The sequence below is a fragment of the Pleurodeles waltl genome, chromosome 11 (genome assembly GCF_031143425.1).
Source record: "Pleurodeles waltl isolate 20211129_DDA chromosome 11, aPleWal1.hap1.20221129, whole genome shotgun sequence".
NCBI classification, from domain to species: Eukaryota; Metazoa; Chordata; class Amphibia; order Caudata; family Salamandridae; genus Pleurodeles; species Pleurodeles waltl.
Window position 1 is genome coordinate 739013178 of NC_090450.1, and position 16646 is coordinate 739029823.

Here is a 16646-nt window from a genome sequence, read left to right on the forward strand (position 1 = left end):
CATTTTAGGGACTTTGTCTTGGGATAAAGTCCGTTGATTCATCCGCCCTGGAATGTGCATCGCTGTTACAGTCACTTGTCTGCGTGCCAGATTGCATGTGCTTCCTCTGAAAGCAGTCTGTGCCTCCCCGTTGCCCATGCAGGGGTAGATGAAAACTCTATAGGTTTCGGAGAAGTCGGCAGGGAAATGGCCTTGAAACATATAAAGTATCCACAAGCTACAATACTCATCATCCATTTATTTATAGTAATTGAAGAGCACTCTGTCAAGTGCAAGAATATGGCTTTCCCCATTGAGAAATGCAGGAGAAGTATTAGATAGTCACTATAAATCACCAGATTGCCTTCCTCTGGATGTGGGAGGCCTCATCGATAAGGATTTAGGTTTTGACAACCTTCTCTGGTAAGAGGATCTCTAACTTTGGGGGGCATTGTTTTTAATGTAGTTAAAAAGGCCTGTGAGGGATTGAATCCTGTGTTGGTGATGCCTCCTATCTTTTGCCTTAAATTTCTGCTTGAAGGAGTTTTTTTCTTTCTTCAAGGCCCACAGCCTTCAGTCACTGCCGTGTTTTTCATTTGAACATTTCTTCCTCCATGTGCTGCCTGAAAAGCACACATAATTAGCTGTGCCTCCAGCTTTAGAGTGGTAAGGCAGAGCAAGAAGGATCTGCAAATAGATATGCCATGACAGTATCCTATAGCTGCCAATCCAGCAAATCAACTGCTGCACTAATTGTATGGTTAGAAACCAGTGAATTTTAATGCAGCATTTTGGCAAAGTCTTGCTGGTTATGTTTTGGCAGGTCATTGATGAAGGATCGCATGTACTTGCATATTTCCCTCTGCTCGGATATCTTCTGAGCACTGCTGAGGCACTCACATTTTTCAAATAAGTAGCTACTGTCCCAAATACTTTCGGGCCAGTATCTAGACATTTGCTTTCTTGCTCCTGACCTGTAGTTTCCTGACCTGAAGTGTTCTTTCTTCTCATCAAAACCACTATAACTGAATCAGGCTTCGATTCGGTTTTCGGGAAGTCTGGAGATTGGTGTGGCCCTTTATTTTTTTTCCGTATGCACAGAGTAGCAGCTTTTATAGTAGCAGGAGTAAGGAACTTTTCCTCTGCAATGCCAACGAGGCCCAGTACTAAAGGTATCAAAAGTTCTCATGCTGGTCTATGTTTTTACATTTGTAGAATTACAGAAATAGCTGGCTGCAAAGCCTCTAAAGGAATACTCAGTTTAGCCGCTCCACTGGAAAGAATTTCATGAAAGGTCATAACGTTGTTGATGAGAGAGAGACACAAGATAGTGAGACAGGTGGCGAAGTTGGAGTATAAGCTGAATAAGTATTATCTGATCCTGTATTAGGGTAATCTGTATCTGTAAGGAGACCTATGTCTTTCTCTCATTTTTGGTACACAATGGGAAGTGGCAGGAGATATGTGAGGAGACTTTGAAGTTGGCCTTCCTTTGATTAGTGGAGACAAAGATGTTGGTCTCAATATTATCTTAGAAGGTGACAGCTGTAAGGTTTGTGAAGGAACCTGAAGTAGATCTTCCTTTGTGATTACTGGCCTTACTGGCTTGAAAGGAAGCAGATGTGGATCGGGAGGATTGGGTGAGGCATACTCTGAGGAGGCTTAGATAAACACTGTACTCTTTTTTGCAGAGTTATAGTCAAAGATGAAGTAAAACAATTAGGTTTCACATCAAGGTACACACACAATTTTGATAAGATGATGCCAGTCGCGGTGAGTGTAGAGGCAAAAGACATAATTGATTGAAAGGGAGTACCTGTCATAGGTATGGACATTGTAGGTGATGGTGACAGACTTAGCCTTTCCAACATTGATGTGGACTTAGAATGAGCTGTATGGTGTCTCTTTTTTAAGTCAAGAGCTGTGAGGTCATATGGACCAAAATTGGCTTAGACGAGGATCTCACTGCAGATTTGACACCGACTAGTTTGCAGTTTTCGACAGTGAGGATCTGTCTGACAGTGGGTGTTTGGAATGCTCTCCATGACATAGTTGAAAAGCAGACATCAAACCCTCATTCAACTGACAGCAGGTCGGAGCCGATACACAGCGTTTTCCTGACATTCTTTTTTCTCTGGATCTCCTTCTACGGGTGTCCTCTTCAGAAGCTGGTTGTCTTTCATAGGAAGGGTGAGAGGGTGACGTTTCCAGCTTTTTCTTCTTCTTCCTCTCCTCCTGTACTCACATGTCCTGCACCATTCCCCTTAGTTGGATGTCTTCTCAATCCTTCAAAGTCCTTCTAGACATTTTCTTAACAGGTGTCACAGTTCTTGGCAGACGGTGAGACCGGCAGACACAGCACATAGACCGTGCCTGGCTTTGAAACAGTCCCTTTCTTCTCGAAGGAGGAACACTTCTCTAAAAGATAAGGTATTTCTGAGGTGAAAACGTGCCAGAAAACAGCAAAAACAATTACCACACTGGACATAATGATGCTAAAGATGTTGAGCGAAAATGAAAATGAAAAGTTTTGCTATACAATTTTACTAAAAAATAGAAGTGTGAAGCCTCCCAGGTGATCTGATATCCTATTCACAGGAGCTGGAATAAAGTGTCTCTGTGCAGTAACTGCCAGTACATTATGGGAAGTGGAAGCTCCTGGACTCCCTAAAGAGAGGACTTTTTTCTCCTTTCACTGAAAGCCTACATTTATTCTTTTTCATACGTTTTTACCACTTTCTTGCACATCAAATGTTGCAACGGAGGTTTGACACTTTTCATTAAGGTTAATTAACGGAATTCCAGGAAAATATTTTGCCACTGATAGGTTATCACAGGGTGTTGCTCATTACCAGTACAAACGGACACTGATATCTTGTGTAACATTTCAATGGACAATAGATCTATGAAAAGTGCTCTGGATCCACGCATGTGACAGGGAATTATTGTAATGTTTATGACTATCACTGAAGATCCCACGACACAGAAGTTGGGATCATCTGAAAAGGCATTCTACTGCACTAAGAAGCATATTCTGTATGAAAACGTTAGATTTATGAAGCAGATATCTTCAAGGTACCGCTAACAATGATGCCTTATTACAATTAGAAACTTGAGGTTTTGTTTACATTTTATGAAGAGGATGCTGGTTAATAAAGGACAATTCAAGCACCCCAGCATAGTGGGTTGTGGTGGTTGCTGTTGTCTAACAGCATGGTTAGGTTTACTGCCTAATTAGCTCGTGGCAAGGAAATCATTGTGAGGTTTGAAGTCCCAAACAAACTATGAAGCTGTGCCATCCTGGTTTCCTTTGTCCCCGAAAGTTCTCCTGCATTTTTGAATTTTGCAACAAGTTCTGGGACCCCTAATCCCACTACCTCCTTGATTGTTAATTGGGGCTCCTCTTGGTCACACATTTAATAGGCTATGAATAGGAGCAAACAAATTTTTCATTGCCTCCCTCGGCAAATACCCTGGCTGGTGGCAGCTTGTTATTGGTTTTGGGGTGCCTAATGCCACCATCTGGAATATTCTACTGGTGACCAATGTAAATTTATTTTAAAGGACACGTCATGCTTTTTGAAAAGGGTGAATGTCATGTTCCCTGAGACGATGCGTAGTCATCAATGCTGTAATCCTTGGTGATCATTAGCATGAATGAAAATACTAAATGCTTCGTGAATACAGTTGGTGTGCTACCAATGGTGAATCATGAACATTTACTTTTGTGTAAGAATGGCATTTGGAAGATGCCCCCTGCAGCAACCCCACCTCCTTTCTTCCTGTGTTGTTCTTTGCTAGAGGTATACAGGGGAATTCACATATCCATTCAGACCTGAAATTACATTTCTGTATTCATCACAACTATTCCTACCATTCAGTTCAGGAAAGATCTGAAGAAACACCTCTATAAATAAGTCTACAACCCTTTGCCGTAAACAGTCAACCCTGTCTCTCAGACTCAAACACCCCATCTAGAAAGACAGGCTGATTGTAGTTCTGCAATATACCTTGTACTTTGCTTAGCTGGCTTTCAGCTAGGGTTGTGCTACTGAAACAGCCCGGACATACACAAACATACATACATACAATACGGTTTCCTACCAGAGGGGCTCACGGAATGTATTACCTGAGCAAACGCACATAAACAGGCGTCCTCCCATTGCATACTGGGGAGAGGATCTTCCCACGCTCCTCTGCCCTAAGGCTAGTTTGCTATAATTTTCAGAGAAATATGCAGCACACAACTATAAATATTAATCCAGATTTTCGATGGCATTATTGGCCAGATTGGGATTATGAGTCAAGGAGGTGTCCCACCCACTGTGAGTATGTGAAAGGACCAGGAGAAAATCACCACGAAATGGGAACTAACATGGCCATCAGCAAAGAAGCATTGCTCTCTTCACATTATTTACCACTCCACTTGTGGAAAATTGAAGGGGCTTGGTAGAGGTGAAGGAGTACTGCAAAACGACTGTGACAGCACAACCAGTATTACCACAATGTGTTACTCGTGATTGAATCGTAACAATGATCTCAACACTGTACGGTCGTGGGCATCTGACTTACTGCCTGGCTTTTGGAATGTATCAAATGGAAGTTGGAGTTATCCTTCAGATTTAGTGATCATCGGTTGGCTTGGACTTCCATGGTTGTTTTGCTGTCAGTGTATCCAAAAGGGGTAGCTGCAGACTGCTCACTTCCTCCAGAGTACAAAGCATATATGCCTATACTTCTGCTGCCTAGGTGAAAATCCCCTGCAAGCCCAAGGATCCCAGAGGCACTGACTCCAGCCATGAAGCCCAGTCAATCAATCAATGCAGATCAGAAGCAGGTTGCCCTAAGAACAAGAATGTGGACGTCTCTAGGCCCTAAAAAGCTTAACAAAACAGAGTTGGGGTGCATGAGATTAAATGGTACAGGTGTAGATTCAATTGAGCAAAGAATGCCTAGCAAGCATACTCTTTGGTTCAACACCTTCATTTTTTAATTTCATTCTACCTTGTGCTTGCATAAATTCAGCACTTAGCTGGCTAGCCAGCTATCCCAAAGAGGAGAGGAGAGACACCCTAGTTGTCTGCTATGGAACTTTGGGCCTGAATTAGAGTTTGGCCGACGGGTTACTCCGTCACCGACGTGACTGATAGCCCATCCGCCATATTACGATTCCCATAGGATATAATGGGATCGTAATTCGGGGGAATGGATATCCAACAGGTTTGTGACAGAGTAAACCCATCTGCCAAACTCTAAACCAGGTCCTTTGATTGCATAACCCTAAACGAGGAGATTGGCATACCTAGCTGTTTTCAGTAAATACACATTTGAACTCTGAGACACGGCCCACTTCCTTTGTAGGAAAAATAACCCTCAAAGGTTGCAAACTTTAAACATTTGCAACTTGCTACAAGATTTGTTTTGATAGGAAGACTGTTCACTAATTTGTTGCACTATCTCTTCTCTTCTACTGCCACCTTTGTTTGCACACATTAGCCACTTGAGAACATATCACTGTATTAACTATTCCCAACTACATTGCGTTTTCATTGTTATATTGCTTTATAATTTTATTAATTGAGGTTATGTTTGTGTACTATATTTTGTGTAATTTTTACTTCACCACCTGGCCGTGTTTACTGTAAATGTCTTTATCTGTGCTACAATATCCTTAATGAGCTATATGAGGACTAGTATATTCCCCTTAGTTCAGAGGCTCGTTAGATCCCTAATCCCTCCTTACCTCAATGACCCTGTTCCACCTGAGGTTTTGTTCCTGGGCTGAGCCAATTTTCATACATCAGGCCCATGTGATTCCTCCATGGACCAACTTTTTACATTTTTTGTGGAAAACCTCTTTACTTAATATATAATTTTTTCAGCTTCCATGCAGCTGCCCAACTCCTGGTTCCACTTCACAATTGTCAGTGTGGTCTGGGCCCCGTAGTGCCACAATGTTCTTTTTGGATCCATGTACACCAGGGACATGCTGGTTTACTGTGAAGTTTTCTCCCAGGATCTCAGACATTTCTCTGCAGATCTGCATCCGGACTTTCATAACAGGCCACAGGCCCATAACCCTTGCATAAATATATCCTCCTCTTCTATACTTTTAAAGCAATATGTAGTGAAAACAAGACACAGCTTTAAGAGGAGAGTGGTGTGGTAGTGTGCTCTATGTAGCATTTTACGCTGCATAAGCCACAATTTAACCTTCCTTTTGTGTCAGAATATTTTATCCCAGCCTTTATCCTCAGTTCCTCCACTGTCCATCTGCCACCTCTCTAAGCTGTTGCAGGTTTTCATGGGTGTTATTGGTTAGCGTATCATATTTCAGTAAAATGGCTCCTTTAATTAGATCCTCACCTACAGCTCTTCTGTCAACCAGAGTTTCTCCCTGTACCTTTGTCCAGGCCTCATGTATTGCTCCCTTCTGTCCAGTCTATGTCCATTGTGTTACCCAGTTCAAATATTCTAATTATGTCACAGTCAGAAAACTTGCAAAGGTGTCACCTCCCCCTTTAACGTGTTCTTAGACAGTGGTGTTTTCTGAGATGAACATTATGCCACCTTAGAGTCACTATGGCAATTTTGCACACTTTAACAACTGATCTGATGGTCGGAGGGTGCATGTTCAATGCTTCTCCCTACAAGGGATACAAAAAGGTCTTCCTCTCATCTCCTCTCTATCAATTTGGAATGCTGAGTGGTCATGCTCTGCAAATGCCAGTCATTTGCCACCCCCAGCTGGAAGGCCCAACAATAGCATTTGATGTCAGGGAGAGCGATTTCACACAGATATGGTTTGCTGTACAGAGTAGATAGTGATACACATGTAATTTCCCATCCCACAGAAGATTTCTCAATTCTCCCACCAGTTGCTTAAAGAAGGAGTCAGTGAGATAATATGGGGTGTTTTACATTACATGCAGGGACCTCTGAAGTGAAACCATTGTGCTCTTCCTAATAAGGACAACAACAACATTATCCAGTGCCTACCTCTGCCTTAAATGTAATCTGTGTCAAGCCCAAGTTTTTGGAGAGGAACGAAGTCTTGACTCTAGTTAGTTCAATCCCCAGGTATCTAAAACCATCGTCTCTGAGCCTCAGTGTGTTCATGATTGAGCCCTCCTCATAACATTCACAGGTCTTAAACATCACCAATGTTTGCGAGTTCATCCTGTATAACAAACAACCCTGGAACTTATCAAAAAGATCCATCAGCATGGGGACTGAGGAATTTGGTCACATATAGGAGGGCATTGTCTGCATAGAGTGAAATCTTTTCTTCTCTGACAAACTGTTTTCAGCCTGAAACTGTGGGGTGTCCACCCATTCACCTTGACCTCCGCAGTTTAAACCAGCATTTAAAAGAAGTGACTTTTTATTGAACTCAAATGCCTCCTAGGCATAAACTGACTGGATAGCTTTAGCTTTGTCTCCCTATCGCTCCACCCAGTGCTGCATCCTTCTCCAGTTGAGCAGTGTAGAGTGGTTCCTACTTAGATTTGGTGTATCAAATGTGGTACAACAAGCCTCAATCCTATTTGCTAGAACTCTGGAGTTTGACCTCTGGCTTCACTTTTTTGCAAATCACGATTACTGATCTCCTGAGGTCATCAGGTAAATACCCTACTTCCCTGGCTTCATTAAACATATCCAACAAGGATGTTGATAAGCAGAAAAACAATTGTAAACAGCATGGCTATTGGGGCCCAAAGTCTTGTCTGTCTGTAGCTGTTTTATCACCTCCTCCAATTTGTCTATCCCTACAGCATGATCATAAGCTGCCATCATGTCCGAGTTAATTATGAGGTACTGATCTGCTGCACTCACTCTTGCATCTCAAGACGTGCCACTGCTTCTCTTCTTCACAAACTTTCACCGATTCTCCTGTTTTAACTGTCTCCGCCCACTTTGTTCCTTCCTTTTTTCTACCTGAAACCAGCTAACAGCTTTCCTACTTTATCACCTAGTTCATACACCCTTTGTGTGTGGGGAGCAATAGCTTTTTTTAAACCTTTTTTCACTAATACTTTATATTCTGTACTCATGCAGTCCAGCTTTTTGGACTGTAGAGTCTGGCTGGTTCAGGGCTTCTGTTTGCTGCCTGACCAGCTTCTCTTCCATTTTCTCCACACTCTGCCAAAGTTGGGTTATTTGCATGCGCCCGTCTCCATTCACTGATTTATATCCCTCGCACAGGGGTTCTGCACATTTCCCATGATCTCTTTGAAATATTGTTTTGTGGCTTGCCTAAGTGGTTCCTATGCACTCAGTCTCCAAATTCCCTTACATTTACAAGGCTCATTTTGCAGGCTGCACAGCAAGGCTGAGTGAGCTGATATCTCTCTGGTATTATAGTCTATGTTCACTACCTGCATCATTTCGGCCCCTGGAATCAGAATGCATTTGATCCTGGAGTAAGTCATGTGTCCTGGAGTAGTGAGAATATTGTGAGTCATTCAGATGGGCCCCTCTCCAAAGGAGTGTCAAACATTAAACTTAAGCATACGACATAATAAATTCTCCAAGTGATTTTTAAAAAAACATTTTAATGCAAAAAATATTGTAAAAACAACAGAGGTGCAAAAGTCACTACATGTCTATCTGCACTGACCAAAAACTGTCACAAGAGGTCGAATTTAGAACAAAAACACCACCAAGAAAAAGTTACCTGATAACTCTTCTGCCTCACAGAGGGGTAGAGTAATTTTTCTTCTGTGTTGGTACAGTCCAATGCTTTCAATCTTTCTAGTGCTTTTCAGTGACTCCCCAGTCACAGCTCTAAAGGTGAGACAGATCGCTCTGCCACTACTTTGTTTACATAGGATGGAGTCCTTTTCAGCCTTTCCTGTCCCTAAGGCACTGAAGAAGAGTCCCTGGCTGACAGTAAAGAGCAAGAGTCCTTCAAGGCTTCTTTTTCTTTCAGGTACATCAGGATTCATCTGCCTCTGGGTAATTCCCTCCAGTTCCAGGAATGTTCTCAGACTATGAAGGTGAGATGCCATTTTTTTCTAGTGGGCTAACCAGTGACTGGAGATATCCCAAGTCCAATCCTGGCAAAATTTCCACCAAAACACCACCCCATTTTACAGAGCTTACTTTTTAACTAACCTAATCCAGCACAGAGCCCTTCATTCAAGATAGATGACATTAGGGGCTCTTCCAAGGAGTGACTAGTGCCCTCCCAGGTCTAGCCCTATGAAAATGAGGAACTACACCCTCTCCAGATCTGGGCTCAGTTCCCCTTCTACTGTATGGAATCAACTGTCCGACAAATCACTTTGGACAAAAAGGCTTCCACCTCGTGTACCCCATAGGGATATTCAGGTGAAATAGCTTATTCTTGAAAAAATTTGTCCCAATGGGTGCTGATTTTCTTTTAACTCTAATGGCACAACATTTTTAGATATTTAGGACATGATTTTTATGTTAAGACTGTTTTCTGACTATGATATTCACGTGCCACTTCACATAATGATAAAAACAATAGTTTAGAGATGCTGGGTGCAATTTACAAAAAGGGAAATTATGTGAAAAAATGAATGTGTTTGTCCACTGACAGCATGAGGAGCTCCGTAAACCAGTGTTGTCTGGGCCATCATGGAACTAGGAGTATCAACTGGCATGGTTCCTGTTTGATTTTTCAGAGAATCCTCGGAATAAGTGGGGTCGGGGGAAAAGCATGGGCATAAATCCCAGACCATTGCATCGAGAGGGCATTCCCCCCAGATCCCTTTTGAGGGTACCTGCTGGCATAAAACTGGCATTTCTTGTTCTCTTGCAATGAGAAAAGATCCAGATTGAGCTTGGCCCATTGTTGAAATATGACATACAGGACCAGTTGGTTCAATTCCCATCCGTGACAACTTTAGGGTGTTCTGCTCAAGCTGTCTGGTACAGAGTTGTGTACTCTTGGTAGATGTTCTGCACCTAAAGCCACTTGATGTGTTACTGCCCAGTGCCAGATAGTTTGAGCTTCCTGGGACAGAATCCTGGATCGTGTACCTTCCAGTTTGAAGAGTTAATGCATACTTGTTGTGTTGTCTTTCCTTATCAACACAAAGGAACCTTCAATTCTCTGCAAGAAAGCTTGAAGAGCTAGTGAGATTACTATGAGCTCAAGCAAGGTGATATGCAGTTTCGACTGTTCTAAAGTCCACCTGTCCTGAATCTGTAGATCTTGTAAATGAGCTCCCCATCCTTACAGAGAAGCGAAATGGGGAGAAGGAATGTCAGTCCTGCAGAAAGATTGTTGGAGGTTGCCCACCAAGGAAGAGCTGCTGTCATGACAGGTGTGGGGTGTACAATGTCGTTGAATTATCCTTCAGATTGGAGCCACCGAGTGCCCAATTGCTCCTGGAAAGGTTGCATTTTGCCACGAGTGTGAGGTATTATAAAAATGGCGAACAGATTACACCTAGAAGGGATTTGATCAGGCGAACTGAAGTGCACTCTCTTCTTGAAAGGGAGCGAGACAGAATGAAGAGTTTCTGTTTTCTGTCTATGGAAAAGAATGCCTTGTCGAGTAATGTGTTGCTCCCAGAAAAGTTATCCTTGTCGAAGGCGAAAGGAGAGACTTCTGGAAATTGGCTGTGAGGCCCAGAGATTAAAAGAGATGAAGACACTTGGCAGTATCCCTTTACACCTGTTGGAAAGGTGGGGGTTTTATCAACCAGTCGTCGAGGTAAGGAAAACTTGAATGCCTTGTTGTCCCAGATGGGCTGCCACGGAGGCAAAACATTTCATAAATATCCGGGGAGCGGATCGGAGACCAAAGGGAGGAACTTTGAACTGCTAAAGAGTACTGTTTACTGTAAACCTGAGGAATTTGCAATGGCTGGAATGTATGGGAATGTGGAAATAGGCATCCTGGTGCTCAAGGCTTGTAAGGAAATCTCCATAGTTGAGAAGCTGGAGAATTTTCTGGAGGGAAACCATATGGAAAGATTGTTTCTTCAGGTACTTGTTGAGTTTCCAGAGGTCAAGAATGGGACTCCACTACCCTGATTTGTTCCTCACAAGGGAAAATCAGGAGTAAAATCCTTTCCTTTTTGGGAATGCTGGACCTGTTCCAAGGCCCATTTTGACAACATGGTCAAAAACGTCAAAACCTCCTTGCAAAGAAGGTGAAGGCGAGCTTGGAGGAATTTTGTTGGTGGAGAATCTGCGGTTAAAATTGAGTCAACTCCAGAGTATGGCCATGCTTGACGAGATCCAGAATCTATTCGTCTTTAGTCATTTTGCTTCACTGTTTTAAGTCTGGGAGACAGTCACCCACCGAAGGATGAGAAGGGGTTACAGAAGGCACCTCAAAGTTGTCACTGCTTTCTAGTGGTATTTGTGGAGGAAGCAGTCTGTCTTCTTCTTCGTTGCATAGAGTAGGCTGACAATTGTGGTGCTCAATAGGGTTGATGTTGTTGGTAGGCAGGTCAAAAGGACTGCTGGTAAGACTGCGGCTGGTATATTTGGTATCCTACATGGTACGAGTAAGATTTGCAGCCATGTATGCCGTGAAAAGGGGTCTTACAAAACTGGAGAGTTCCGAGGGATTGAGCTGTTTCTCTGTCTGCCTTTAAGGTCTGCAGAGTGTCATCGACGTGCTTCCCTATTAAAGAATCACCATTAAAGGGCATATCCAGGATTTTGGTTTGCACTTCTAGGCGGAACGACGTGGCCTTAAGCCAACCTTGGCATCGAGGTACAGCCAATCCTGCCAATTGACGGAAGCCAATGGATGCAATATCCAATGCACAGTCAATAATTTCAGATGCCACTTTTACACCCTCCTGTACAATGTGAGGGGCTTCAGTTTTCTTATCATTTGGCAGGAAATCCAGGTATGTGGCAATGTCAGACCACATTTGACAAACACATTGCCCCAGAATGGTCCGAGAGTTTGCGAACCGGACAGTAGTAACCAACATGACTGTGAATCTTTTGCAGATATTGTCGAGCGGCCTGCCTACCTTGTCAGGCGGAGAAGTTATTAGGAAGGATTTTTAGACCTGTGTTGGGCAGCCTGAAAAATAACCGAATCAGGTATTGAATGTCCGATCAAACAAGCAGGTGAGTCCTCTGGCGCTTTGTGTTTCTTATCTATTCTAGGAAGAACGGCAGTGACGGTCGCTGGGGTCTTCATGAACTTCACTCCTTCCTCCCATATATAGTCTACAATTGGTATTGCTCAGACTGTTTTTCTAGACTGAACCTTGAAATCATAGAGAAAACAGTCCATCTGTTCAGTAGTGATGGGCAGTTGGAATTGCTTGGCTGCTCTCTTCATTAGCATATGAAAACCAGCAGTATCTCCCGGTGGAGAATCCAATGGTTGTGGTATTGGAGGAGAAGGTAGAAGAATTAGATAATCCTCCTTGTCTCCGTCATCATCATTGTCAGATAAGGAAGGATCTTCTCGAGGAGGCACTCCAATACAGGATTGCAGAGCCATTCCTTAGAAGAGGTGGTGGAGGTAGAAGTTCTGGTGATCTAGGTGCCAGTGCAGCTGATTGTTGCACTTCAACCGGTGTTGGGAAACGTTTGTGATTGTCTGCAAGCATACTTTGCAGGTCTTGCACTAGAGTAGTTGGAACCTGGACCATGCCTGGTGAAGGCGGAGAAGAAGCATAATGATGATACTGCTTTGAACAATAATGGCTTTGGTAAACAGGCTCATAATAATCTTGTTCTTTTTCATCCTGATTTTTAACATGTAATTCAGAGGGACTCTGAGCTGTACCAAACATCCCTTGATCGTTGTCAGAGTCCTGAATATCTAATAATTGACTGGGTATCAGTGGCAACACCTTGGCAAATGACATGAATTCAGGATGAAAACTTTGAGGGACTATAAAATCGTTAACGACAGTGTGGGCAACAGTACTGTGGATGGTCTCTTTTTGGGTTTTGCCAACAAAGAGGAGGATTTTTCCAATGTCTGTGTCGTTGACAAGGTGGTCGCCGGCAGTGGCGCTGATGCCGTCGACGATGATGTTGGCACTGTCTTCGTCGACGACACTGTCTTCGATGTGATGGATCTCATCAACAGTGTGGTGGTTGTCCTCAAAGAGGTTATCTTCAACGGTGCAGATACCGTCGATGATGAGGTTGACATTGTTGTCAGGCTTCTGGTCACTACCGTCGACGATGGTTTTGACGTCTTTGGCATCATCGACATCCTTTGGATAGACAACAGTTTAATTGGTTGGGTGCCTTCTTTTTCTGCTCTTTATGCAGAATTAGTAAGTCCCTTTTCTTTCTTCGGTTACCTCCTATTGCATTTTTGTTAGGAATAGGTGCACTTGAGCGATTGGTTAATTTGTTTCTTTTATGTTTGCAGAATGTTTCCTTGTCCCAAATAGTGTAGCCCTGATGCTCAGGTTGACCAAGATACATTTTGGGGATTTTCGTCGATAACATGATTGGAAGCACTCAAGTTACATTTCAGGATAATGGTGATCATCTTCCTTTTTTAGGTTATTTTTATGCATTATATTTTTCATTCTCTGACTCTGAACTGTGCTTCACAACTCTGGGAGACAGGACATTACACTTTGATCTCAGTAATTTTTCAGGCATGTTGTTGTGTCCCACCTTCACTTTTCACTTTTTTCGGTTTTAGTTTTTTTCAGTTTCAATTTTTATGTAAGTGGGCTGTGCATCTTTTTTTATTTAATGCGGTTGTTCCACCCTACCTCAATTATTGTCTCAAATACTAGTTGGGAGATTTGAGTCCTTTTTTCATCAGTTTGCCTCGTTTGGCACCAAACTTTGCCTTAATTCTGGTCTTCTCTCTCTATAAATAACAGAGTTTTTGCTCAATGTTTTTATTTAATATATTAACCTTTTCCGCATGTTTCTCTCAATGTGTTTTTCTCCTTGTTCTTTTACCCCTTCCTTTCTTCTTTTCTCCCCACTCCTTTTCTTTTCTTGTTTTTTTTCTTTTCTCTTCCTGCTGGCATGTGATTATAATTGATGGTACTTCACTTGCTTTTCTCAGGCTTAAAATCTATGTCCTGATGATGATCTAGTTTATCTAGCCTCTGGGTTTGAAACATTGACATATGTACCTTGACTCATGTGTATATTCTTGATGTGGTTTTGTGTATGGGTAGCATATTCATTTGACACACCTAAATGGCAGGGTGTCCTTGATTTCTGGCCTGATTTATTGGATTATGCGTTTATTTATTATTATTTTTTTTATCATGAAAATGTATATATACATTGGTGATTACCAGTTTTCAAATGATATCTTGTTGCATTGATGATTTCTAGCTTGTCTGGAAACCGCACTCTCCTTGTGCTTGTTGTGAACTGACATTAATTTTGTATGAATAAATGATTAAGTGTTATGATTACACACAGAATTTATTGTATTTCTATGTATGCACGGTTTGGATACTTGTTGTAAGGAACTTTTGTTCTTCAATAAACATTATTAATCTGCAGGGATAAGATATATGCAGGAGTCAACTAGGCACATCAGCAACCTATCACTTACCACCTCGAAAATCTTTTTTTTTTTGTATCTGCATATTGTTTTCTTATGTGGCTGGCTGTATGTGATTTGTTAAAGTTGTAGTGGATTTTAATTGCTGCTGAGTCCAAACAGTTCCCATCTTCCACCCACTTTGCAGTAGGAGGCCTGCTGCATAAGTCTGACGCTTAGAATATCTGTTTTATATTTTAAAAAATATATCAAAGAAAATGTAAAATACTTTAGACATTCAAAGATACTTTTCTATTTACTTTCACATTTTTTCCTATGTAGCGCTAGTGTTATTCCTTGCCTCCATTAATATATATATGAGAGTATTTTCCAGTAGCTATGATTTGTCAGCTGTGGTGCTTGACTTACTCCAAGGCTTGGCTGGGGTAGATTTCAGAGTACTTGGGTTTGTCAGCAGTATTATAGTAGTAGATTTAGGTATAATGTTTGTAAATAGCAATTGCCTTACTCTTTTTGAGTGTGTTTTAGGATTTGTATGCGCCCCCCTAAATGCCCTCCTTAAATGTTTCTTAACTGCTCCCATTCAGAAGTCGCTGCTCTCTCTTGCCCTTCCTACATTACTGTAAAAACGTGTATCCCCTTGTGCGAAGATCCCCATACTGGTGGCAGAGATATCCACACATAAGAGACAGGGCGGGCATAAGTCTAGAACCCCAGCCAGAGATTTGTAAATAGCATTTGTAAGTACTTAACATAGTACTGCTGGAGTATTACTAGTCATGCTCAAAAATGCTTTTGTGAATCGGAACCAAATTTGATAGAATTCTGTCAGGATTTCTAAGTCTAGCAGATGTGTTAACCCATATTCTAAAGAGGCCCTTAAGGAATAAAGGTGATGATCATTAGCCCAAGTACCTTACGGGGTCTCTAGCTTTAGCCAGGATAGCTAGGTCTGTTTCTTACACAATCAGATGTTTATGTATGTTTGTTTTTTATAAGTCAAGATCTCCAAATAAGGAATGGTAGGAAGGGGTGAAGAATTATTCCCTTGGGGAGATGCAGAAGTGGAGGAAACTCCATGAAAATGTATGTTAAATCCATTTTGACCAGAATGGGGCTATGAGGATCAACTCCAGCTGGTTGGACTTCTTTCCTACATTGAGAGTCTTGTGTCTACCTTACTACTCCATCTCCCTTCTGTATAGAAGGCCAAGGAAAGGTGTTGTTTCAAAGCACCCAGAGGGGCTGCTTGAACAGCTAACAAAGACAGAGTAGCAGGCGAACCAGTATTATCCCGAATCACCAACATTTGCAACCGAAAAGGGCATCAGGTTGCTATCAATTAACTTTTCAGTAAGTACAACTTTCTGCATAAATATTGGGGGTAATTCAGGGTTTGGTGGAGTGGGTCTCTCACTCCACCAAACCTGATGTTCGTCCACCCCGTTTAAAGGTTGGTAAACTATCAGGTTTCACATAGTGGAGCCTCAACAGACTGACACACTGCCCATCAACCACAGAGTAGCTAGGTCGCAGGGGTGAACACTCACCCCTGTATAGAGTGGGGCAACCATCACTGATTTCGACTTTCTGAGAATGCCATGCAATCCTAGGCAGGAAAAAAGGAATGTTCCTGATACAAAGGGAGGAAACTACTGCCTGTCAGGGAAATGCTTTTCAGAAGCAAATCCCACTTTGGGGGTTCACATCTGAAAAGCATGAAAAGAACACAAAGTGGGCTGCAATAACAGGGTGGCCTGCTCAGCATTCAGTTTTGCCGAATGTGTTTCAACCATACCAGTGGATGCACTTCAAGCAAACAGGTTTTAGAATATAATTGTAAGAATAAGGTGGACATAAAACCTAAACTCACCTTCAAGGTTAGAAATGGGTCTGGGCAATCTCCTGTTGCACTGTGGAGTGCACACATTCTTACAACAGATGAAGGATGTGAAAAGAAGGGCAAGGAAAATTGAATAATTTTGGAAATATGTAACTATTAATGAATGTTGAAATTTTCACAGACCTGCCAAATGTTTGCACTGAGTTGTGTCTGTGTCGTCATCATTTAATGTTGATTGTAGATTTAAGTGTGTTAGGAGAGGCTCTTTAGATCTGGCTTCCAGATTCAAACCTAGAACGAGACAAACAAATAAGGATAAGGTTAAAAATCAAAGAAAATAAACATTTTATGTCTAAATTAAATAGAAAG

At 42.0% G+C, this 16646-nt stretch overlaps 1 protein-coding gene across 1 annotated transcript in view; it reads right to left on the minus strand.

Annotated features, from left to right (window-relative positions):
• Positions 1-16646, minus strand: part of LOC138266081 (trichohyalin-like) — a 475778-nt gene that overhangs the window by 377458 nt on the left and 81674 nt on the right. Inside the window, exon 6 of the mRNA XM_069214443.1 lies at positions 16461-16568. Within this exon, the coding sequence (XP_069070544.1) occupies positions 16461-16568 (108 nt within the window). The remainder of the gene's footprint in view (positions 1-16460; positions 16569-16646) is intronic.